Source organism: Perognathus longimembris, chromosome 14 (genome assembly GCF_023159225.1).
Source record: "Perognathus longimembris pacificus isolate PPM17 chromosome 14, ASM2315922v1, whole genome shotgun sequence".
In the NCBI taxonomy this organism is placed as follows: domain Eukaryota; kingdom Metazoa; phylum Chordata; class Mammalia; order Rodentia; family Heteromyidae; genus Perognathus; species Perognathus longimembris.
The window spans coordinates 42,383,150-42,409,051 of record NC_063174.1 but is presented as its reverse complement, the minus strand read 5'-3'; the positions used below and the strand labels follow the sequence as shown (position 1 = coordinate 42,409,051).

Sequence of the window (25,902 nt, the reverse complement as noted above, 5' to 3'; positions counted from 1 at the left end):
CTGTCTCATGTCCACTGCCACAGTGACCTCAGAGCACTTTTTTCTTTTATTTATTTTAGAGGCAGCCTTCCACATAATGCAGGTGAGCAAATATCTGAATGTGTGGGGTAGGGACACATTGCATGCATTCCATCTAGACAGGTGTTTAAATTATTGCAGAAATAAATACAGGTGATGGATTGAAAAGGGGAGCAGGAGAAACAGAGAATGAGGCCAATTTCCGGTGCCTGGCCCGCCCACATGTTACTGCTTGTTACTGCTGTTAGCTGAAAGTAATGTTGTTGCAAGTACTAGGATTCAAATATCATGGAACTGCCCTATTGGATTCCCAGAATACCCCATCCATCCAGGTACTCTTTGGGTATTCAGAGGAGGGGATCAGGAATATCCCTAACTAGATCACCCTTGATGTGGTGGTATGCTCCAAAAATGTTGTAGTTCAGAATACTTAAAAATGTTTTTGTTATTTTACTTTCCTTGTTGTTTCCTGTCTTTGCTGCTATTTTTATTTCAGTACTTTTTGTCTTATAGTTAAATGTATCTGTTTGGGGGAATGTGAGGGGGAGCACAGAAATGGTGGAACAAAGGGTGAACTATGTGCAACAGTGATATTAACTAGACACTATGTTGAAAATGAACTATATAACTTATGGGGGAGGAGGGCCAAGAGGGGAAAAACCTCAGAGAAAATGAGGGAAGAGGTGACACTGTTCAAAAAGAAATGTATTACCTGACTTATATAACTAACCCCTCTGTACATCACCTTTACAATAAAAAATTTTAAGTTCAAAACTCAAAGATAATTCATCAACAATGACAAAACGTACTATATTACCTACTATAGGCAAGGCCTTGGGTAAAGTCTGAATGTACATATAGAGAAGGTAAAGTCTGAAGGTAGGTACAGTTACCTCTGCCTTTATGCCATGTAGGAATTTACAGTCAAATAGGGAAGAAAAGACCTTTGGATAGACAGCAGTATTTAAGACCATCAAAATATAGTGGTGCTAAGAAAATTCAAAGAAAGACCTAAGATAGATCCAAAAGGAAGGAAAAACCACAGATAAGCAAGAAAGATACTGAGTATCTGAGTATGGTAAAAGACAAGGTAACAGAAGATAGGAAGAGACAGAGAAACAACTTTTAGAAGGGCCTTGAATGCCTGACTATGATTCTACATTGCTCTAAAGGATAAGTAAACCTCTTAAGGATTTGAACAGAATGGTGGTAAATCAAGTGCTACTTTCTGGGAAGAGCTGAAAGGGACCAAGTCAGTCAAGAGTCCTAATAGAGGGAATATAGGTGGGACGTGGGACAGGTCTTGTTGGGCCTTTCCTCCTGAACCTAAGCTATGGAAGAGAGGTGGACCTTGGGATTGGAGGGCTGCATTTGTAATCTTATAAAAGCTCCTGAGTTCATTCACTCATTGTTCCTGTTCTCTCTTTTTTGGATCTGCCTTCATTTGGGTCATGTCTTCTAATATAACTAGTAAGGCAAGATGGAGCTGCTTGCCATGGGAGAATTCAAGGTCAAAAATAGTTTTTGTTCTAGGGTCATAGGGAAAAAGTGCATTTTCTTAGATTTATCTTTCCACATCTCTCTTGAACAATATACTGGTTTAAGAATGAAAATTCAATGGCAAGTGTGAGGGAAAGAAGTCTAGGTGGCCAAGTAGATAGCGTTGATTTAGGATTTAGGCTTACTGTACAAAAAGATCATGGATCATATACTACCTAACCCAAGTCAATAGAGCTAGTGATCATACCCTGGAGGCTGGAGCCAAGAATCTTACAGTTGTTAACAGAACTGTAGTGGCAGATCCTCTGTGCAGCTTTTTCTGAACCTTAAGGAGGTAAATCATGGACTCTACCTACTTACTGTTCTCTCAATAGCAGCATCAAGGAATCATGGGCAGTAACTTCTAGCTCCACCATAGGAAAACAAATACAAGCAAAATGATATTAAGAGATGAGAAGATGTCACCAGGATAATTAAAAGGACAAGTCCAGTATGAGCCCTCAAGTACTCTACCAAATAAGTCATTAGGCAGATTGTTTCTTGGTGCATCCTGCTCTGTAGGAAACGCTGTAGCAGACCCTTTAGGATAAGACATTCCCCAGTCACAACAGAAGACAACAGAACTCCACACCTGACTACATAGTGTGTCTGCAAATGTAGTGACAAAGACCCTCCTCTGACAAGAACATGCACAACTTGGATATCCTTCTCTACCTCCCTCCTTTCCCTTTTTTCCTTCCTTTCCCTTCCCCTTTTCTTCCCCTCAATTTCTTCCTCTTTTTCTTTCTCTCCTTCCTTCCTGTTCTTGCTTTTGTTTTGTTTTTCTAATACCAGGGTTTGAATTTAAGAGTTTCACACTTGTTCAGCTTGCTGGCTTACTGGTGGCTTACCAATAAACCATGTCCGCTGGTTATTTTGGAGACAGAGTCTCTTGGATTTTCTTGCCTAGGCGGGCTTTAGAATCACGATCCTTCTAATCTCAGCCTCTTGAGTAGTTAGGATTGGGCATGAGCTACCAATAACTGGATGACCTTTCTTAACACAATACAAAGCCTTATTATCATTGCTGCTTGAGAAAAACATCAGCAAATACACACTTATAGCTATACCAAGAGGCATAGGAATAAGGCCGGCCATGGAGATAGAAAAATCAGAAGCCTCTAAATGTTGGTGTGTGCCACGGCTCAAACTCAGGGCCTGGGTATTGTCCTTTAGCTTTTCCACTTTTGGCTTATTTTGGTAGTTCATTGGAGGTAAGTTTCACAAACTTTCCTGCCCAGGATGGCTCCAAATCTCAATCCTCTGACCTCAGCCTCCTAAGTAGCTAGGATTATTGGCATGAGCCAACAGAACTCCAAAGACTCTGTGTTTTATCACTACCACACAGTGCTTTACATCCTAATGTCAAATCTGTCATAAAGGACCTCCCTAAGCGGTAAAAGATCTTTGATTTAAAAGATCTTTCAGTATCAAACTGCTTCAGGAGGAAAGTGTTCATATTATAAATACAAATAAATTTATTTTCCTATTTTGTCCCACAAATTTTTGTAAGGCACTTTGGACAAGGACTGTATCTTATTCACTGTTAAGTCCCCAGAGCTTGGTTCAGTGAGAACACATAAACTCACATTCCCTTTGTATTTGTGGGGGACTAGACCCATAACTCTCAGGCACAAAAATCTGAGAAAAATCTGGTCCCTTACATAAAGTGGGATACTGGTGGGAGTGTACAGTGCTTACCTAGAGTGCATAAGAGCCAAGGTTCACTCCTCAGCAACACACACACACACACACACACACACACACACACACACACACACACACTATATATACTTTGTGCATATCTTCCTATCAGTTATGATATTTAACACAACATAAATGGCTTTTATAACATACTGTTTAGGGAACAAGGACAAGAAAAAAACTTTGTGTATGTTAAGCAGACACATTTCCCCTCAAATACTTTCAATTGTGATTGGTTGAATATAAGGATGTAGAAGCCAGATACAGAAAGTGAAATAGGTCTCACTCAAATCCTAGCAAATATTCTTGGCAAAGACCTCCCCCCTCCTCCCACCTTCTGTCTCCAGTTAGCAGCCAGTTTCACCAGTAAGTAGAAAAGTGGTGTTTATTGTCACTGGAAGGCTAGCAAGGAAATTATAGGTTCCAAATCATCTCTTTTTGCATAGACCACAAGTGACTAGAGTGAGAGATGAGTGTTGTTCTTGCTGGTGCTTTACATAATTTCAGAGATGGTTTCAGCCTGGTCTTGAAGCCGTGGGTATAATGTTCTTGAATGAATGAAATAATAGCTTTGACATACAGATTCTGTTCCCTGTCTGCACAATGAGGATATTGTATTGTTTCTTCATGGCACCAAAACTGCAAAGACCTACTTAGCAAATGACTTGTGATTTATTCAAACTAACCTCAGGTTCAGTAAGCTGTGCACATTTCATGTACCCTATTTATGGAAATAGAAGTGGGAATTCAACATCAAGGACACAGTGGATAATAGTAGAGCATGTGAGCAATCATGGCACGGCATTTCCAGTGCATTTTTCTTATCAATTTCCTCATCAGAGCCTAGTCCAGAAAAATCTTAAGGTTTTTTAATCTGAGGAGGTCTAGAGATAAGTTTCATAAGAGTATTTCATCAATTCAAACAAATATTCATCAGGTACTTTTTCTATGTGCATGTGGCACTCTTTTGAGCACTAAAGAAGAACATGACTAATTAAAAAAACAACAACAACCCAGCCCTTGACTTTCTGGGGCTGATAGTCTCACGTTGAATATCACTGAATATTTAAACAATATGTATGACAAAGAGATTTGAGTACCAACTCAAAGACCAAAGAGGCAGAAAATACCAGGGTAAAGCATATGCAATCATACAAATGTGAGTTTGAATAATGATATACTCATTTGCCATTTGTGTGACCTTAGCAGAATGACTCACCCTATCAGCTTCTATTTCTTCATCTTCATAGGTAATAAATAAATAAGCAGTCTCTCCCTTGTAGGGTCAAAGAGACAAGGAATATAATATTCTTAGCACAGTGCCTAGGATGAATTAGGCATACCTGATTTACATTGGCTGCTTTAGTGTGAAGCCCAGGTATGGTAGTATCAATGAAAAAGAAAATAATAGCAATAGTTTTAAGACAGAATATGAAAACTGAAAAAACACAGAATAAAAATTCATTTCCATTTAGTAAACATGTAATAAGTGTCTGCTAAGTACAAGGTCCTGTGGTGAGTGACGAATTAGAAAGAGCTGCCATCATGTGGTTTATAGCCACACAAACAAGAAGAGATACAAAAGCACTATAATAGATGTGTTTCACTGAGTGACTAATGAAGGGCTGAAGGATCACACAAGTCAGAAAGACTTCTGGCTAGGGTAACAAGGGGTTCTTCATTATTTATTTAAAAACATGGATTGAATGCACACTATACACCATACCAGGAAAAAAAAAACCTAGTGAAAACTTGGTATGGTTTTATCCTCTGCTAAGTATCTTATAGTATAACAGAATGAGCACATTTGTTAAGTATAGTTGTCCCTCAGAATCCACAGGGGACTGATTCTAAGGCTTCTTGCAGATAGCACATTCTGGAGACAATCAAGTCTCTTACATAAAATGTCAAAATATTTGCATATAATCAATACAAATCCTCTTACATATTTGAGATCATTTAGTAATCATTAGATTGTATATAATACCTAATGCAATGTGAATGTGATGTCAATAGTTGCTATAGTTCATTGCTTAGGGGATAATGATTTTTAAAAGTCTGCACAGATGCACTTCTTAAAAAAAAAGTCAAGATGGGTGTTGGCAGCTCAGGCCCTGAGTCCAAGCCCCAGGACTGGTGCAAAAAAAAAAGTAGTTGTCCATATTAACTACACAGAGCTCAGAATTCAAGGATATAGAGAGTCAAGGGTACTACCAATGAGAGGTCTGAGGCAACAAGGACCCCAAGATGTTCACTGTCTATAGTCATATATACAATGTGATGTGAGAAACCATGCATATGCGGAAGAAGGATGCATAGATTAGTCATAATAACTAGGGGATGTTTCTCCTAAGAAGGTGGCCTAAACTAAAATATGGAGACCAACAGAAACTTAACTGAACAGTACAAAAACCTTGTGTGTTGAGGAGGCAGGCAGAAGTAACTAGGAACCAAATTCTAAATGAAATCTTTGACTTAGTCATTTATTTTGCTTTGTGAGGCTTGTGTTTCATATCAAAACACAGGAAGTCTTTTTGAGATACCTAAAGAGGGAATTCCCAGAATTTAAGCTGTGATTTAGAAAGAAGACATCAGAGTAAAGATGAGAGTGAGCAGGAAACTGCCTAAAAGACCATTTAAGAAGGGAACTGCAGGGTTGGGAATATGGCCTAGTGCTTGCCTTGTATACATGAAGCCCTGAGTCGGATTTCTCAGGACCATATACATATAGAATAAGGCCAGAAGTGGCAGAGTGCTAGCGTTGGGCAAAAAGAAGCCAGGGACAGTGCTCAGGCCCTGAGTTCAAGCTCCAGGACTGGCCAAAGAAAGGAAGGAAGGAAGGAAGGAAGGAAGGAAGGAAGGAAGGAAGGAAGGAAGGAAGGAAACTGCAGCTTTCCCTTTGAGACATAATGAAGACCAGCCTTCACCTGGACAGTTGGTATACAAGTGAAACAAAAAACAAATAGTGCAGAGACATTGTAGTCAGAATAACTAAGACTGGACAATTGTCTGGCCACAGAGAGAACAAGAAAACAAAGAGAAGAACGGGTAAATCACACTTTCAAACCTAATCCCTAGAACTGTAATGTCAGAGAAGAAAGAGAAATTTGCTCTAGATATGTTGAATATTTTGGAGTGATTCTGAAATATTTCAAAACACATCAAATATTCTAAATACTGGGCAATTAATAGGTGGAAGTGTTTAGTAGTCCATCTGAAGCTGAGCTTCACAATCAACAAAGGGGTTCAGGGTGGAGAGGTACCAAATGAAGCTACAGAAGAAAATTCACCCCAGGCGAAACAATACATAAAATGTGAGCCTGGAATTCAGAGGCCTGTTGGAGGGTATCCACAAACAGCAGGGGGACACAGAACTCAGAGATCACCTCACCTTTTTCAACCAGATCCACTCTGTTTTATCTGTTTTATACATCTGAGATCTATAAGCCAGTGGCTTTTAAAGCAACGTTGAAAAAGAAGTCTAGTTTTCAGGGGAAGGGAAAGAATGAGCATTCAAAGAAATTACAGAAGGATTATAGCAGCTCACAGAAATTTTCTGGTAGGAGGTGGTCAATAATAGCAATACTGGAGGAGGATAAGGATTAAAAACAGATAACTGCAGGTGGCAATTCCAAGGTCATCACTGACCTTGAGAGAGACTGGACAACTGTTAAGAGGTGAAGTCAGACAGTACAATTAAGTGTAGGGCTGGAACACGGGGCCTGAGTACAGCACTTGCATATTAATTTAAATTTGGCAGGATAGGGAAGATAGAAATTGCATGGGCAGAAGAGTAAAAGGAAGGTTATTTTAAAACAAGAGACAGGGCAGCAGGCCAGGGTGTGGGAGAGTTGAGAGACATAGAAGAGCTAGGAAACTTAGCTGGACTTATTCAAGGTAAGCAAAGGATTCAGGAGAGAAAATTAGTCTTGATGCTGAGATGCCCCTTGTTTACAGATGAGGAAATCAAGGCCTGCATGGATTGTGTCTAATATCTTACTGACTCAAGAGCTTAAGATTTTTCTACTTACCCTTTTCTCTTCTAAGAAATGGGATCAAGAAGTGCATAGGGTGGGCTGGGGATATAGCCTAGTGGCAAGAGTGCCTGCCTCGGATACACGAGGCCCTAGGTTCGATTCCCCAGCACCACATATACAGAAAACGGCCAGAAGCGGCGCTGTGGCTCAAGTGGCAGAGTGCTAGCCTTGAGCGGGAAGAAGCCAGGGACAGTGCTCAGGCCCTGAGTCCAAGGCCCAGGACTGGCCAAAAAAAAAAAAAACCAAACAAAAACAAAGAAGTGCATAGGGGATGAAAGAGTTACAACAGTTTCTACCAAGACAGAACACAGAGCCAAAGGAAGCAGAGTTAATACACAAGCACAAATGTACAGTCCTTTACACATATCCAAGGAAGCTAGGAAGAAGGAAAGAAGTTTCTAGAGTCAAACACTGACACCTGTGATACCCTAGGCACCACCTGCCTCAGTCTTAGAGAACATCTGCAACCATTTTGAAGTCTTTGTTCTGCCCCATTTCCCTTCAAAGTGGTATTTCGAAAATTAAGATTCATTTGGGGTCCACTGTGAATGTGGATAAGAGTAGCTGTTGAAGCAGAAGAGACACCTCAAAATTCTTTGGTGGAAGGTTGAGGAGGACTGAATGGGAAACTACTGTGAACTAAATGCTCTGTACTTCAGATGTATCCTTCTGGAGGCAGAAAAGTGTCAAGGCAAGGGGCACAGATATGAAAGAAACCAATGGTTTTCTGTTCCACTTTCCATCTAAATGAAAAATGTGAGGAGCACAGAGTGTCTCCTCCCTGCTCTGTCTGTCAGCACATTTCCAGAGGCCTGGCCCCATCACTGCACGGCTGACTGGCTGGGGAGCGGACACAGCACACAGCTCACAGTTCACGGTGGGGCCCAGCCTGGGTGGTCTGCTGATATCCCTTTGATTAAACTCCCAAGCCAGGAGAGCTGGAGCTGCTTGTAATGATAGCTGGGTCCCAAAAGCTCACACTTGCTGGCCCGAAGATGGCCAGTTCTCCTCTGCTGCCCTGCCTCCCACACCCCACACCACAGGCTGGGCTGCTTTGCCACATTTTTCTGAGCATGAACAGCAGCAACCACAACGGGCCATGTCTGTTCAGAGTTGCTCCCCCTCCCAGCGCTGAGTGAGCCAGAGATAGAGACCTCCCACTGGAGCCCCACTCCAGCACCCTGTGAGCCACCCATGTCCATGCCCCCCTGCCCCTTCCCAACCCAGCCCCAGGTGCAGATACTTCTAGAAAACATGCTGATTTCAGAAATGCACACTTCCATTGCCAAACGATCCCACCCCAATAGATAACCAGCCTCTCCACGCCAAGAAAAAGGGCTAAATTTGACCTGCATTCTGTTCGGATTTCTAAGGTATTTGTTGAACAGTCACACACTTATAACCTATACCTCTTCACATTCCAGATGTACATGTGTTTGCCCAAACATTTTTCAAGTGGTCACTGTTCACTTGGCTGGGAAAATATGATATTCTTATATAGTGCAGGCTTTAAACAAAGCTACACCATCACAGAAGTGGCAAAAGAAATCTTAAGGTAAATGAGGTCTTGTTTTCAGCCACAGAAATTCCTTAAGAATCTATAGTTTCTAAGGTACACTCTGGGTCCCTCAAAGCTTGAATACAACTTTGAGAATTGTCAGAATATTCTGCCTTTGGCTTGTTCACTGTTCCTTAGCATTTTCACAAAAGGCAGGGAAGAAAAAAAAAAAAAGGACTGGCTTTGCCTCCTCCTCGAATCCATCTTCCTTGCTACCTGAGCAATCTAGTTGAAGCAACTTATGATTTGCCACCATCTATGAGAAGATGCACAAGTACCTTCAGGGCCTTCCAAACTCTCCCCAGATGAGTCCCACCTTCTCTCCGGCTTTAATCCTTAAACCGGGAGCTGACCCCTAACTTCCCACATATCACTAAACAAGCATGTGATTGTCCACAAAGACATATTCGTTTTTTTCTGGAAGCAGCTCCTGCTCTTCTTATTCTAGCCTTTATGGAAGGCCGCTTTGGCTTTCTTCCCATTCCCACACCAAGCTGGGTTAGGAACCCTTCTGGGGGGATTTGTTATTTCCTAGGCATATCTCTCATGCACGTTCCAGGCTACTACTATCATCTGTTTAAGTGGCTGTCACCCTTAATAGATTGTGAGTTATTTCACACTCAGGGCTAGGTCTTATATCATTCTCATGGCTTAATACCAAAGCCTGAATGCTCTTAAGAGCTTAGTGAAAATGATTTTTTTAGTAATAAATAAACAGAACAGAACAAAAACCTTTTTAGAAAATGTCACTAAATGTTTAACTAGGCTAAGAAGTTGAAATTATAGGCAAAACACATTGAGTTTTCAGAAACATTCAACAATGTCAATTTTCGTCTTCTAGAATAGAAATAATTAAAAATCAGCTTATCTAGTAGGAAGTCCCTTAGCTCTTTGCCTAGAAAAGCAATTAGATAGCAGTTTATTGGATATAACTAAAGCATTTGTCAGAGGTAAACTCACAGCTTTCAATACAGTAAAAAATAAAAATTAAAAAAAAACTAGGATGAATAAAAACAAGCACCCAAAAGAAATAATAAAACTAAGGAAGCAGAAAAAAGAAATTAGTAAAGATTCAAGAAGATAATAAATTAGAAAATTAAAAAACTACGCACACAAAAACCAGGAACAGAAAGTAAGGAAATTAAGAGGTAGGAAGCTAAAAGCACTTAAAGTGATTTCTCAAACACAAGTAGTTTCTGATGACAGCTAAATTTAAGCTCTGAGGCAGAGAGACCATGAGAGCTCCCACCACTTTGTTTGGATGCCCATTTTTCTCTAGGAAGCCCACAGACATTCATCATTTGCCTCAGTGAGAAAGAAATGACAGCAACTTTCTTTTAGAAACAGCTAAAGAAAAGAGCAAACAGTGAAAAAATGTACCAGAGCCTATATTAAACTACTAATATGTGTTATTAGTTATCTACCAGAAAAAGAACAGATAGAATTTTGCAAATTAAGGAACTATTTTCTCTGAAGGGAAGGTGCTGAATATCATGTAACTGAGCTTGAAAGAGTGTACTTTACCAGCAACTTAACTTTTATGAATCAGAAGCCATTTACTCCGGAGAGCCTTCATGACTAAATTACAATTTTCCAAGTGCATGGCATTTACACATTATAAGGAGGCTTTCCCATCAACAAAGATGCTGAGGTTGACAGAAGTTGAGTAAACTGCCCAAGATCACACAAATGTCTGGATAGCTAATCCAACCACTTCTTTAGTAATGCACATTGTTTATTTCACACTACAGCACTAGGCACAAAACACCCTATGACCAAGGCTCTGAACTTTAAGACTGACATCTAATGGCAAGTTCAGATTCTTCCACATAGCCATCTGGTGGACCTGAACGCACTGACTGAAGGTTTCTTGTAGATAAGGAAGTTGGACTTCCCGAGAGCAACTCATAAACCTTGATTTTTTTTTTTGTTGTTAGTCCTGGGACTTGAACTTTGGGTCTGGGCTCTATCCTTGAGCTTATTTTGCTCAAGGTGAGCTACAGCTATCTACCACTTGGACCACAGCAACACTTTTGGCTTTTTAAAGAAGTTTGTTGTAGATAAGAGTCTCACAGAGTTTCCTGCCTGGGCTGGCTTCGAAAGGTGATCCTCTAAGCCTCCTTAGGATTATAGGTGTGAGCCACCAGCACCTGGCTAAACCTTGAATTTCTACAGGATTAGGATCTTACTATTTTATAGGCTTTGCAATAGAGCAAATATTAGGAAATGGAAATTTGTACACACTAATATTTACTCTTTTTCTTTATTACAGTTACAAAGAAAATCATTTAATATCTTGTTGCTTCCAGGTATTCATTTCTAAACTGGAAACTGCAATCATCGACCTCATGACAGAAGTGTAACATACCCTTGGCCTTTACCATGTCTTATAGACATGTCCCGGTTTGAAATTTTTTGTCCCACTATGGTCAACATTTTATACCCCTTTCCTATATCATTCTATCACTAAAATCGACCTCTTTATTCTCTTCAAGCCTCAGCTATGACCTTAAGTTCCTTCTCTCTACTTTACATTAGATTTCTTCATCTACTCCCTTTAAAATACAAGGAATTTAAAAAAGAAAATCATTACACCAGGAGAAAGCTGAAGAAAAATCTAAGGCTCCAGGGAGGCTTATCTTTAGCTCTGGCTCTAATTGTGTTTACAGAGAGTGAAGGTACCACCAGGGAGCAGTGTGTTGCCTTCTTGTAGCACGTATTACAGTAATTTTCACCTTTATTTTTTTCTGGTCTTGATTATTACTACAGGTATGACCAATAAAAGAATTTGACACAATAGCGATATAGCAGAATATAATCATGAAGTTAAAATTTAAGTAGTCTGGAAGACTTGGATGCTATTCAGCATTAAGGAAGTAAAGGTATAGCTTTTTTTCTCGGATTGTACATCATGTGGATTACCAGAAAGAACAAAGAGAACCCAAAGTTCTTAAAAGTTTCATTTAACTTTGCTGTGTTGTAAACTCATTTTATCCATATGCACACTGGTATTTATTTCTATCTATGAGTTTATTGAATGACCTTGATCACATCGCTTATTTCAGACTTAGTTTCCCCCATTTTCCCCAAATTGGAGAGAATGATATACATTGGCTAAGGACATAATTCTTTATTAACCTGTACCTATAAAATATTCTAAGATCATGGAATAAGAGCAGTATATTGGGGGGAAGGAATAAAGGTAATGTTACAATGTTCTGGTAAAAAGATTTCTAAAACTAGGACTTACTGGAAATTTTTACCAAAGACAAGAGTTATTTTTGTAAATCTTTTAAAAATTATATTTACAGCTGAGTGTTAAAGGCTATTTATCTGTGAAACAGGTATATCATAACCAGTACCAGACTAAACTATGTAATGCTGGCAACAATCATTTTATTACGTTAGTAGCATTTTGGTTCTTCATTTATATCAAAACTAACCAATGCCCATTTGAGAGTCATCAACATATAGGAAACGAGTCTGGGAAGGACCAGGCACGCCCCATCAATCTGAGTCTTAGATTCAAGAAGCCCTTTGGCAGCACTTCTGCCCATACCTGTTGGGAGAGGAGACTGATATGGCTGGCGGGAGAATACTGCCTTGCTGCCTGTTTCTCAGCGAGCCTCTGGAGTTCAGCCGTAACCAGAGTTTGGTTGTACCGTTTGTTGTATAAACTATCGTCTCCTTCTTTTTGTGTTTTTGCTACTCCTGAATGATGCTTGTGAGGATGGCATAAACCTGCTGAAAAAGAGAAAAGTTCTCACCCACTTAGGAAAAAGAACCTGAAAAACAAAATGAGGATAGTGACAAAGAAATAACAGGCCAACTGACACTTTACTGAATCCTAAGGAGCTTAACCGTAAGGAGTAATATATGATCTTCAAATGGTGACAAAGTTAGTTTTCCTGTAGCCAAAATGCTATATGCATTTTTAATGTGCTTCCGCTTATTACAAAGACTTCATCATGAATTCTTATCACAGGTGCTAGGGAAGAACTAATTTTACAATTAACTAATCTTATTAAATTAAAAAAATAGGTTGAGCTGACGACACAACTCAACAGTATCACACTCCCTACATGCATCAGCCTTTGGGTTTGATCCCAGTGCTGTCAGAAACAAAAAAAATGGTTTTGCAACTCTAAATTCTTAGTTTTACCACTTGTAAGTTTTACCACTGGCAATCACACTTGTAAGTAGTCTGTGGCACCCTTAACACTCACAATGCTCCAAAGGGAAATAGGAATGAAAGAAAAACTGAGGGTATGAAGAAAAACAGCACTGCTTTTAGTCTCAAATATACATCCTTTACAGATTTAAATGTTCTTTCAGCTTATTTTGTTGTTATATAACATAAAACCGAGACTCATATTTTTGACTATAAAAATCATACATCTCTGGGCTGGAGGCAACAGCTCAAACAGCAGAGTGCCTGCCTAGTGAGTACAAACCTTGAATTCAAGCCCCAGTACCTCAAAAAAAAAAAAAAAAAAAAAAAAGCATGGATCTCACCAAAACATGATTGCAAACCCCAGCAAAGTAGAAACCCATAATGTATTTCTTTTCTGCTTTGTTGTTTATTTATGTGCAATAAACAACCAGGGCTTCACCCTCAACCACTGAGCCACACTCCCAGAGCCTTTCTATCCTTTTATAATTGTTAATTTAATTGCTGTCCTTTTGTACATACAACATGGTAACACTCTAAAAAATCATTTTGATGTTTTCTATTTCATTTGGTACACACAAAACCTTTACAATAGGTGTGTAATATAAGCATTTTATAATAAATATCTATCAATTTACTACCAAGGAAATGGCACTCAGAAACTACATTACCAATAATATGCATCAACCCATGTGTTCCTCATCTCTAATCTCCCATCATTCCTTCCTTTTGTAAATTATAATTTAAAGCATACATATACACATATGTGCATAAATAAAATAGGTAATGTAGTGACTTTTTTCCATAGTCATGTATGTCTTTATTCATAAACTGTCTTATAATTTTGTTCAAACTAGGATTTAATCAAGGTTCAAATGTTCTATGTGTCTTCAATTTCATTTAATTTAGTGACTTTTATGCTCTATAAAAATGGTATCCTACCATAATAGTTTAACTTGCTTTTGTTAATCAACACTATATTGCTAAGATTTATCCTTGCTGAGTACAGCTGAAATTCATGTATTTTATTTGTTGTCTGGTATTTCATTTCACAGATTCATCATAAATTATTTTTCAATTCCTTGTTACTTAGTAACAGCTTACTGCTATTATAAATAATGCCAGTCCTATATAATCTTACATCTATTTGCTGCTGCATATATAGAATTTTCTGTGTCTACACCTACGAGTAGGATTTCTGGGTAATAGGTTGAATTTTCAAGCTTATATGATAATCCCAGAGTGGTGTATTTTACATTCCCATAAACAAAATGGAAGTGTTCCTGTGATCATAGATACCTGCCCCTATTTTACTAGTGATTGCTAGGCAAGTGATCTGCCATATCCCCAGTGCTAATCTCACCCTCATCTACTCTTTTAATACTTAGTATGTCAACCATCACAGTTCATAGTTCTTCTTTTTCTACAACACTATAAAATAGTACAGTCTTCACATACATTCACTTGAATAATAACGATGTTCAGCATATGCTATAACTTTTCTGATATTACTTATCATTCTTCTATTAAGTTGTCTTTTTCATCTTGACTTATTGAAGTTGTACTTTATTCTCTTCTATTTAATTTCATTAATCAACCCCTGGGCTGCTGCTAATACCATGCTGTCTTAATAATTATTCTATCTTCATCCTATGTTTCAATGAGATATTCCTCTACCTTATTTTTCTTCTTCAAAAGGTCCTCAACTCTTCTTGGCCTTTCTATTATTTTGGGTTTATCAAGTTTGAGAACAAGTGTGAGATTGTGACTAGAATTATATTAAAACTAAAGATCAATTTGATGACATCAGAAACTCTTATGAAATTATTCCTACATGTGCACATGATGTATTTATCCATTTATTCATTCCAAACATTGTTTGGTGGTGAAGGTTACATGCTTGAGTATATTTAATGTCACTGAACTTCAGCTTTAAAATAAATAGTTGGGACTAGTAGAGTGGCTAGAGTGGTATTATCAAACCCCAGTACTGTCTCAAAGTGGTCATTTTATATATTTTTTCTTAAAACTACTGCCATTTATATAGCTAAAAAAATTATATCTAAAATGTATCTGTAGATTTGGGGGGAGGGCTGGTCCTGGGGCTTGAACTTAGGGCCTGGGTGCTGTCCCTCCCTGAGCTTCTTTTGCTCAAGGCTAGTGCTCTACTACTTTGAGCCAGACTGCCACTTTCAGCTTTTTTAGATTAGTTAATTGGAGATAGGAGTAGTCTCAGAGCTTTTCCTGCCCAGGCAAGCTTTACATCATGATCCTAAGATGTCAGCCTCCTGAGTAACTAGGATTTTAGGTGTGAGCCACCAACATCAGGCTTTCTCTCTCTTTCCTCTCTCTTTATCTATCTCTCTCTCTCTTTCACACATACACACACACACACACACACACACACACACACACACACACACCTTATTGCATTTAATGCTTTTTCTTACTGTGCTGGCCCTGACCTCCTGTAAAATGCTGAACAGAAGCAACATTATAGTGAGCATCTTCATCTTGCCCCTAACATCGAGGTGAACAATTTCAACATTTCTCTACCTAGACCACTAGCTCTTGGAAGTATAAGACAGGTAACATTCCCAGGCTAACAGGGTTTCCTTCTTTTCTTAGTATGAAAGTTCATATATGAACATAGAATAGCTACTAAATTTGACTGGCCTTTAAATTTGATTTGAGTTTTTCTATTTCTGTTCATAAACGAAGTTGGTGTATGTTATTCTCTAGCACCGTTCTTAACTGATTTTGTCAATATGAAACTAGCCACACAAAATAGAGACTTTTTCCATTCTCTTGAAAAATTAAATATTAGGAATATCCTCCTTTTAGAATTAACTATCAAACTATCTTTGCTTTACGTTTCCTTTTAGAGAAGAATTTTAAGTACTATATTAGTTGTACTAATACTCATAAAACTATTTAAGTTTTCTTCACCTGAGTCATTTTACACACTAAACATTTGTAGGAATTTGTCCATTTGGGTTTAATTATAATAACAGTATCCTATTATTTTTTTCATCTATGCCAGCTTTGTATGTCATATGTGTGCTTTGTCATCCCTTATATTATTTATCTGTGTTTTCTTCTTTTGGTAATGTTTTATTATTTGTTCACTTTTGGTTTTGATAGAATTTACTGTATTTTTTAATTCTATGGGTTTTGCTCACATCTTTATCATGTCTTACTCTTTCATTTAGATGCATGATAGTGCTATTTCTATTAGGTTCAGAGTCAGAAACTTAGCACATTTTCTTCACTTTTATCCTTTTTGAGTATGTAAATTTCTAATACTGCCTTTACTGTTTTCCCCATGCTTATACATGTAGTTTTCCATTATCGTTCAGTGCTAATACACTTCATTTCCTTTATGACTTTTTTCACTCTTTCTTTTGAAATATATGGGGATGTATTATATATTTGTCACTGCTTTCAACTCAATTGCAGTATGGGCAAAGAACAAGGCTATGTGACACCAAGTATTGGATAAGATTTTTTTCTTGTTTGTAATGTAGTATGTGCCTAATTTTTTAAAATAAAAAGTATCAACTATATCCTATATATCATGTATGCTTAAGAAAGTATTTTCTTTTTCTGCTGGGATCTGTACATGATCAGCAGATGCACATCATATTGTTCTATCACACTGTGTCTTCTTTGGATAAAGGTTTCACTATTCAGCCTAGTCTGGCTAAAGGGAATAATCCTCCTGCTTCAATCTCTTGAGTGAAGGGATGACAGGCAGATGTGTGTTACTATGCCCAGACTGCTCAGCTCCTATTTACCATTTCTACTTTAAAAAAATCTGTTTACTGCCAGGCATGGTGGTATATGCATGTGAGTCCAGCACATGAGGCTAAGCGAGGATTTTGAGTGCAAGGTCAGTGTGTGCTTTGCAGTAAGACAGTATCTAAAAGAACAACAACATGTATTATACTAATAACAGAATTATGTAGAAAATTTCCACCAAGACAATGTATTTGCAGATTACTCATGTAGTTCCATGAGTTTTTGTGTCATAGGCTAAGTATTTCTTATTCAAAATGCTTGAGGCCAAAAGTGTTTGGGATTTGGGACACTTTCAGATTTATAGAGTCATGACTGTCCTGGAGGATTACAACAGAACTATAAAATCTTCATGTCTTAGTGACAATGCAGCCCTCATCATGTCATAGCACAAGAGTCACTCCCATGTTTATGCTGGTGTTGGTGGAAACAGACCTAGTGTGGTGACAGCTGTGTTAAAGAACAGGATATACGATATCAATACTTGATGGTTAAATGACTGTTACTGGTTTAAGTGTTTACTATAGTGTAATTTTTTTTTTAATTTTTTGCCAGTCCTGGGCCTTGGACTCAGGGCCTGAGCACTGTCCCTGGCTTCTTTTTGCTCAAGGCTAGCACTCTGCCACTTGAGTCACAGCGCCACTTCTGGCCATTTTCTGTATATGTGGTACTGGGGAATCGAACCCAGGGCTTCAAGTATACGAGGCAAGCACTCTTGCCACTAGGCCATATCCCCAGCCCCTGTAATTTTTATCATTATTTTAAAATGTACTATTTCAAAGTAAGTTCGCTATGAAAGAGTATGTGCTTTACACTGGCAATGTCTCATACATCTTGTGCTTACTAGGTTTCCTGATTGACATTTACAGGCTACTGTTGCTACTACGTATTAAGTACAATATATTTAATCCATTCAGAATATGCAGAATATGTTGTCTGATCCCAGTAGAAATATGTTGAGTCAGTTACAAAAAGAGACTCAAATACCTGAAAATTAAACAATATACTTATACATAATCACCAGCCAAAGCAGCAATTATATGATAGGAATTGTAGGATAGGAAAGAATTTTAAACTGGCTATCTTTTATTCCCTAGTCTTCTCTTGGAAAGGGTGAAAAAAAAGTACTGAGAGTTTTCATAATAACATAGGGTACTGGGGGATACTAAACAGAATTTCTCAAATGAGGAATAGAAAAATTCAGACCAGAACATTACTGATTATTACTATTACTGATTTTAGAAAACATAATCACAGAAAAATGGTCACTTGGATTTAGCACATATATGAACACATTCCTATTTATGACTTTAATTAGAGAAGACCACTTATAATCTCTTATTGAAGCTGTGTATTATAATATTCACTTCATTTGCAATCAGGTATTAGTTAACAAATACAGATTTGCTATTTAGAAGGCATGGCTTAGCCTTAACTCACCTTAACATGGTTATTACTAAAGTGTTTAAAAACTTCATCAATGTTAAAATACTCCCCCAAATGGTCTGCAGAATGACTGTAATTCCTATCAAAGTTTCATCTACCTTTTTTCTCCTTTTCTTTGTTTGCAGAAATTGATAAACTGTTCCTATAATTTGGAGTGTAAGACATAAAATTTAGAGCAACCTAAGTAATCCAGAGAAGGAGGAAGTATCCTTAGTGATTTCACAACTTGTTATAATGCAACAGTATCACAGTGTCATAACATGGTACTGGCTTAGGACATATAGAGCAATGAGAAGGAAACTGAGATTCCAGAAATAAACCTTTACATTGATGGTTAAGTGATTTTCAACAACAGTGAAAGACAATCCAATGGGGAAATAATAGTCTCTTCAACAAATGGCATTTTAACAGTTGAAAATTCACATGCAAAAGAATGAGATTGGACTCCTACATCACATCATACATAAAAATTGACTGAAAATAGAAAAAAGACCTAAATTAAGAAAATGACTAAGGTTAGATGCTTTTTCAGAAAAGAAACCAAAAGCACGAGAAACAAGAGGAAAAAAAACAGACAAATTGCACTTAACCAAAACGTTAAAAACTGATATGCTTCAAGAAAGTGAAAAGAAAAAGACAATAGATTGAGAGAAAATGTTTCTAATAGTCAATTATCTGATAAGGGGTTTGTATATAGAATATATATAGAAAACAACTGAACTGAACAATAAGAAGACATTCTAATTTAAAACTGGGCAAAGAATTTCAGTAGACATTTCTCCAAAGCAGACAACAAACAGACAAAAAGCACATGAAAAGATGTTCGACATCATCAGCCATTAGGGGAATGCCCCCCCTCCCCCTGTGCATGCACATTTCACATACCTCAGGATGGGTGAAATAAAAAAACACACAATAAACATTAACAAGGATGTAGAGAAACTGAAACATACCATTGATGGTAAAGCAGTACAAATACTTTGCAATGTTTGTTAGTTCCATCAACTTACTATGACCTAGAAACTTCACTTTAATCATACACTCAAAAATATATAAACATATGTCCAAACAAAAACTTGTGCATGGAGGGAAGGAAAATGGGGAGGGGGAAAAGTGGGAGAAAAATGAGGGAGGAGGTAACAAGTTTGATAAGAAATGTACTCCCTGCCTTATGTATGAAACTGCAACCCCTCTTTATATCATTTTGACAATAAATAAATCAATTTTTGGAAAAAAAAATCTTGTGCATGACTGTTTATAATGGCGTTATTTTGTCCACTATAAATGGACAAAAATGGACATAAAAATCTCCATCAACTGACCAGCAGAAAAAATATGTAGTATATCCATACAGTAAAATATTATTCGGCCATAAAAAACAAGTATAGTACATATGAAGAGCTTTGAAAACATTTTATTATGTGAAAGAAGGTAGTCACCAAGCTCACTTATTTCACAATACCACTCAAGAAATTTCCAGAATAGAAAAATCTATAGAAATAGAAAGCAAGTCAGTGGTTTCCAGGGGCTGGTAGGAGGAAATAGTGACTGCTAACAGATAGAGGAGTTTTCTTTCAAAGATAATGAAGATGTTCTAAAATCAGATAATGGTGTTGGTTGTACAACTATGAATAAATTAAAAAGCCACTGAACTGTATACTTTGAAAGGGAAAATTTTATGAATATGGGTTATATCTCAACAGAACTGCTCATTTAAAATGGGCTGTGAGCATAGCTCTCTGGCAGAGCACTTATCTAGCACATCTGAGGTTCTGGACTCCATCCTCAGCATAAAAAAAAAGATAAAGAAGTATGGGACTCGATTGGTACTATGGCTCTACTTCATTTAAAATTAAATACTCTATTTAAAAATTCTTTGGGCTAGGTGCCAGTGGCTCATGTCTGCTAGCCTTGAGCAACCAGAGTTCAGGGACAATGCCCAGGCCCTGAGTTCAAGCCCCATGACTGACACACATACAAAAAAGGAATTCTGAGATGGGGACTCTCCTGATTAAAGGTATTAGATGACTTGTTTGATCCATCTCTTTCTCTTTGGCATCTAAATGAAGCTGGGTTTCACTCTGAATCAATGAGTGAATGCTAGTGGACAAAATGCATGGTCCTTCTTTAGTCAATGCAGCATGGGTCCCTTACCTCTTAAAAGAAAAAGCAAGGGGAAGAGGGCATTCTTTTTTTTTCATTTGGCTAGGAAGGAGTTGACGTTGCAGCCTGCCTTTCATTTTCTCACTCACCTGCCTTTGCTGAAGAGGAACGAGACAGTTTCTGGCTATAGATTTGAGCAGCACTTTGGAAAGAGGAAAAGGGGCCAAAGGTGTAACTGCCTGATCGACAGCGTGGCAGGCCAGCGGGGCTTGGTAGGTTCTGTGTCCCAGGATGTATGGAGAAAGAAGCACTGTCAGGGACTGGGTTCAGTAAAACTGTTGGCTGGTGAGGCATGCTGAGGATAGCTGAAGGAATCTGAGACAAAGAAAAGTGGACAGGCCCTGGTGAGAGGGCAGAGGTTTTCATAGATGACAAATGGGTGCTGGGAAGTCTCTGCAGAAGAGTAGGAGCAGGACCAGAGAAAGAAGCAGAGGAACAATTGGTATAGACTAATTTAGCCTCTTTTCCTGCTGAAGTGGTAAATCCTATTAAAACAAAACAAAAACAGATCATTTTAGGAAAAACGGACATATAATCTCTACAAAACATAAACATTTTTTAGAACATCAAAATAATGTTAACATGAAACAGAAATCATGAAAAATACAGACTACAATTTCATACTCATCATGAACTTAATGAATTTTGCCTACCAGAGATGACCTGGCAACAGAAACTTTATTTTTAGTCTGTTCTAAGAGCTGAAATTGGGAATACCTCCACAAATCAGAGCAGGCAAGCTTTACAAAGTTTCTGCAAGCAACAGCTAACTCCTCTCCCTCTCCTTTTCACCCTTCTAGGAAAAAAATAAAGTACTCAGAATTTCTAAATGGAAAATCTTTGGAAGGAAAACAGGTTATCAATAGTTAAGAGGAAATTCTGTGGGAAAAGGAAGAAAAAAGGAAGAAAAACTTCTTTGGGGTAATGTTCTGTGCTTTTCAGAAACATTGCTTCATGAGTGGTGGTCTTTTTCTTTTAAAGATTTATTCCTCATTTTTCTCCCACATTCCCTCTCTCACAACCCCCGCCCCTGCCATCAACAGTTCATTTCCAACAGATTGTCTTGTGAGTGTTGCTGTTGCGTTGGTTCACCCTTTGTCCTCTGTCTCACCATTTTGTTGTTCCCTTTCCCTTCCCTAATTTAGATAAACATATATAATAACCAGGGTAACAAAATCAAATACAGTGACAACAGGGGATAAGCCATGGGGGAGGGGGGGAAGGAAAAAAAAAAGAAATAACTTTACATGGTACATTAAAAACAACAACAATGAAAAACCTCTTGTTTCCATATCTTGAAGTTCATTTCACTTAGCATCATCTTATATGATCCTACGTAATCACTACCTACAACTCCTTGGTACGTCACCTTGACAGTAAAATAAAGTTTAAAAAGAGAAAGATGTATCAGAGAGTAGCAGATCTATGTAGGTTTGAAACACTCACGAGATAATTTATCAGAGTGAATTTCTGTGACCTGTTGCTGTTTGGGCTGCTTTATTTTCACTTCTTGTGTTGTCTCAGGGTGATCTGAAATAAGAAATAAACACTGAACTTAGACTTTCTTACTAATGAAAATTACACATAATTATGTTCATAAAATTATGAGCATTAGGTCAATGCTAGAAAACGCTGCACATCACACCACACTCTTACAAGGATGGCCACAGCAATAGCTCTGTTGACTAAATAATTCCCAGCTTTCCCCAACCCAGCCCCATGTAATTGAGACAGAGAAAGATACTTAAACCTAGGGTAGCCATCCCTGGGCTGCCACAAGCTAGGACATGCCTGGAAAAGGAAATAAGTAAGGGCAGCCAAATGATTTAAATTAGGATATGAGATCAAGTTGGTTGATGGTTGTCAATAGAGCCAAGAAATCCTAACATGTATAAAGCATGTATGTCTACAACAACAACAACAAAAAACAAGTCTTTCTATGTGTTAGCATGATACCTAAATACTATACAATGGCTCTATAACTTAAATGCTATGCCTTTAAGTTTCACTTGAGATAGATTTTATCAGTACACTCAATAACAAAATCATTCTAGTAACTTTACACTGTTGTATGGTGTTTTTCATACAGGATTTTGAAACAGAACAGCCAAAGCTTCTCAAACATTTAGGGATATATTCCAAAATCGTTGTTAAAAATAAGGTTCAAGCAAAAAACCTAGAATAGCCAAAGCAATTCTAGGCAAAAAAAGCAATGCAGGAGGTATCACAATACCTGACTTCAAGCTCTACTACAAGGCCATCATAACAAAAACAGCATGGTATTGGTATAAAAACAGATCGGAAGACCAATGGATTAGAACTGAAGACCCAGAAATAAAACCGCACTCTTACAGCCAACTGATATTCGACAAAGGAGCTAAAGACATACAATGGAATAAAATAGCCTCTTCAACTACTGGTGCTGGGAGAACTGGGCAGCCATATGCAGAAAACTCAAAGTAGACCCAAGCCTATCACCATGCACCAAGATCAACTCAAAATGGATCAAGGACCTCAACATCAGACCTGAATCCTTGAAACTACTGAAGGACAGAGTAGGAAAGACACTAGAACTTATAGGCACAGGAAGGAACTTCCTGAATAGAGTCCCAGGGGCACAACAAATAGGGGAAAGACTCGACAAATGGGACTACTACAAATTAAAAAGTTTCTGCACAGCTAAGGACATAGCCACCAAAATAGAAAGACAGCCAACCATATGGGAAAGGATATTTACCAGCACAGCAACAGACAAAGGCCTGATATCTGTCATCTACAGAGAACTCAAAAAACTAAGCCCCTCCAAGCCCAATAAACCTATTAGGAAATGGGCAAAAGAGCTAAAGAGAGACTTCACAAGAGAAGATATAAAAATGGCAAAGAAACATATGAGGAATTGCTCAACATCCCTGCTAGTAAAGGAAATGCAAATAAAAACAACCCTGAGATACCACCTCACCCCAGTTAGAATGGCCTATACTCTGAACTCAGGAAACAACAAATGCTGGAGGGGCTGTGGGGAAAGAGGAACCCTTCTCCATTGTTGGTGGGAGTGCAAATTAGTACAACCACTTTGGAGAACAGTATGGAGGTTTCTCAAAAAGCTCAATATAGACCTACCCTATGACCCAGCCATACCACTCCTAGGCATCTATCCTAAACAGCAAAATCCAAGATATCGGGCTGGGGATATGGCCTAGTGGCAAGAGTGCCGGCCTCGGATACACGAGGCCCTAGGTTCGATTCCCCAGCACCACATATACAGAAAACGGCCAGAAGTGGCGCTGTGGCTCAAGTGGCAGAGTGCTAGCCTTGAGCGGGAAGAAGCCAGGGTCAGTGCTCAGGCCCTGAGTCCAAGGCCCAGGACTGGCCAAAAAAAAAAAAAATCCAAGATATCAAAAAGGCATTTGTACTTCCATGTTTATCGCGGCACAATTCACAATAGCTAAAATATGGAAACAACCCAGATGCCCCTCCACAGACGAATGGATCCAAAAAATATGGTACTTATACACAATGGAATACTACATAGCGATTAGAAATGGTGAAATACTGTTATTCACAGGGAAATGGTCAGAACTCGAACAAATAATGTTGAGTGAGACAAGCCTAGAACACAGAAAACAAAGGGGCATGATCTCCCTGATATATGACTGTTAACAAAGGGAGATGGAGAGACAGTAGAGACCAAGTCTGTGAATACTGTATATGTTCTTGATACATTGTATATTGCATATATGTCAACCTGACCTAGACAAGGGATAGAAAAACAGGTCGTAAGATATCATAAGAAATGTACACACTGCCCTACTATGTAACTGCACCCTCTTTGCACAACACCTTGTAAAAAAATTTATGTCCAATTAATAAAAAATAAAAAAAATAATAAGGTTCATACAAAAACTTAAGGGAAAGCCAAATGTGGTGGCTCATGCTTGCAACCCTATTCGAGAGGTTGAGATTTCCAGCTTGGGCAAAAACTTCACCAATAAAAAGCTGGTGGCACAGCCATGTCATTCTAGCCACATGCTCCAAGCTGGCCTGGGCAAAAGTAATTGAAAAAAACAAAAGCTAGCAGCATAGTTCAAGCATAGAACACCTGTCTAACAAGTAGGGGTCTTGAGTTCAAGTAGCATGACCACCAAACAACAAAAACAACAAAAAAACCCAAAAATCCAAGTGGTCATTTTTACAATTATTTTTCATTCTGGTTTCTCCATCACCCTTGCCACCAGCAATGGTAATATTGTCACCATACTTGTTTGTTCATGTTTGGTTTAAGTCCAGATAGCACACTATTAAAGGCTGTTTCTTCCATTGAGGTCTTCATTCTATCCTGCTGGGTTTTCTTAATAGGTATAGACTCGAATAGACTTTTTTTTTTCCCCATCAAAATGGCCAGGCACCTTTATTACAATCACCGGAAGTCACATTTTAACAAGGTTGACTACCTGTGTACACGGCTACGGTAAGAAACCTTCATTGAAGTTGATGATACCAGTATTTTCCCAGGTAACAACAGACAATGACTAAGTATCTGGAAATTTTCCTATCGAATAGACTTTGTATGAAGGCAGTTGCTAACACACAAACCCTAGAATTTCAAAGGATCCATCCATACAAATGGTGCTGCCAGTATATATTGTTGGGATTTCTCTATTAACTGCTGAGAGAGGTTATATAAGAATGCCTACATCGGGGGCTGGGAAAATGGCCTAGTGGCAAGAGTGCTTGCCTCGTATACATGAGGCCCTGGGTTTGATTCCTCAGCACCACATATACAGAAAATGGCCAGAAGTGGCACTGTGGCTCAAGTGGCAGAGTGCTAGCATTGAGCAAAAAAGAAGCCAGGGACAGTGCTCAGGCCCTGAGTACAGGGCCTAGGACTGGCCAAACACCCCCCCCCCCCAAAAAAAAAGAATGCCTACATGAGCACACCTCCCCAGTGAGCATATTTTTCTCTGCCCTGGCCTCACGGTAAGATTTCCTCAATCTCCCTTGCTCAACACTATTACAGAGTTTTTCAGAGCTTCTGTCAATCTTCTTGTAGTCACTAACCCAACTCCATTTATTGGACAATAAAGTTTATAAAGTCAAGGACTGAGGTGGTTCCAGTCATTGTACTGCCAGTAACTATCAAAGGATCCAATACATAATAAGGGCTTAGTAAAAGTTTGTAGAAGGAATAAGCAAATCAATGAATATAACGCTAGAAAAGCTCTGAGGGGCTGGGCTCAGGACTGTTAGGAATACAATAATTCAACAGTGCTGTTAGATACTGGGCTGCAAGTGTAGCTCAGTGATAGAAAGCTTGTTTAGCACATGTTAGGTCTGGGATTTAATCCCCAGTACTACAAAATAATACAAAAACCATTGTTCAGGGGGTAAAATTCATCTTAACCAATTTTACTGGCTACAGTATTTCCATAACAGATAAGAAGTGTCCGTTTTCAAATTTAGGATTTAAA

General features: G+C 38.4%; 1 protein-coding gene across 15 annotated transcripts in view; it reads right to left on the bottom strand.

Moving 5' to 3' along the window:
• Nucleotides 1-25,902, bottom strand: part of Ttll5 (tubulin tyrosine ligase like 5) — a 237,689-nt gene that overhangs the window by 105,874 nt on the left and 105,913 nt on the right. For 11 of the 15 annotated variants that reach the window (XM_048362476.1, XM_048362477.1, XM_048362480.1 and 8 more), the window contains 3 exons: nt 21,881-21,964; nt 20,524-20,919; nt 12,416-12,600 (listed from right to left, as the gene is read on the bottom strand). In XM_048362476.1, coding sequence (XP_048218433.1) covers nt 12,416-12,600; nt 20,524-20,919; nt 21,881-21,964 — 665 coding nt within the window. The remainder of the gene's footprint in view (nt 1-12,415; nt 12,601-20,523; nt 20,920-21,880; nt 21,965-25,902) is intronic. The other 4 variants (XM_048362478.1, XM_048362483.1, XM_048362486.1 and 1 more) reach the window with 3 other exon arrangements.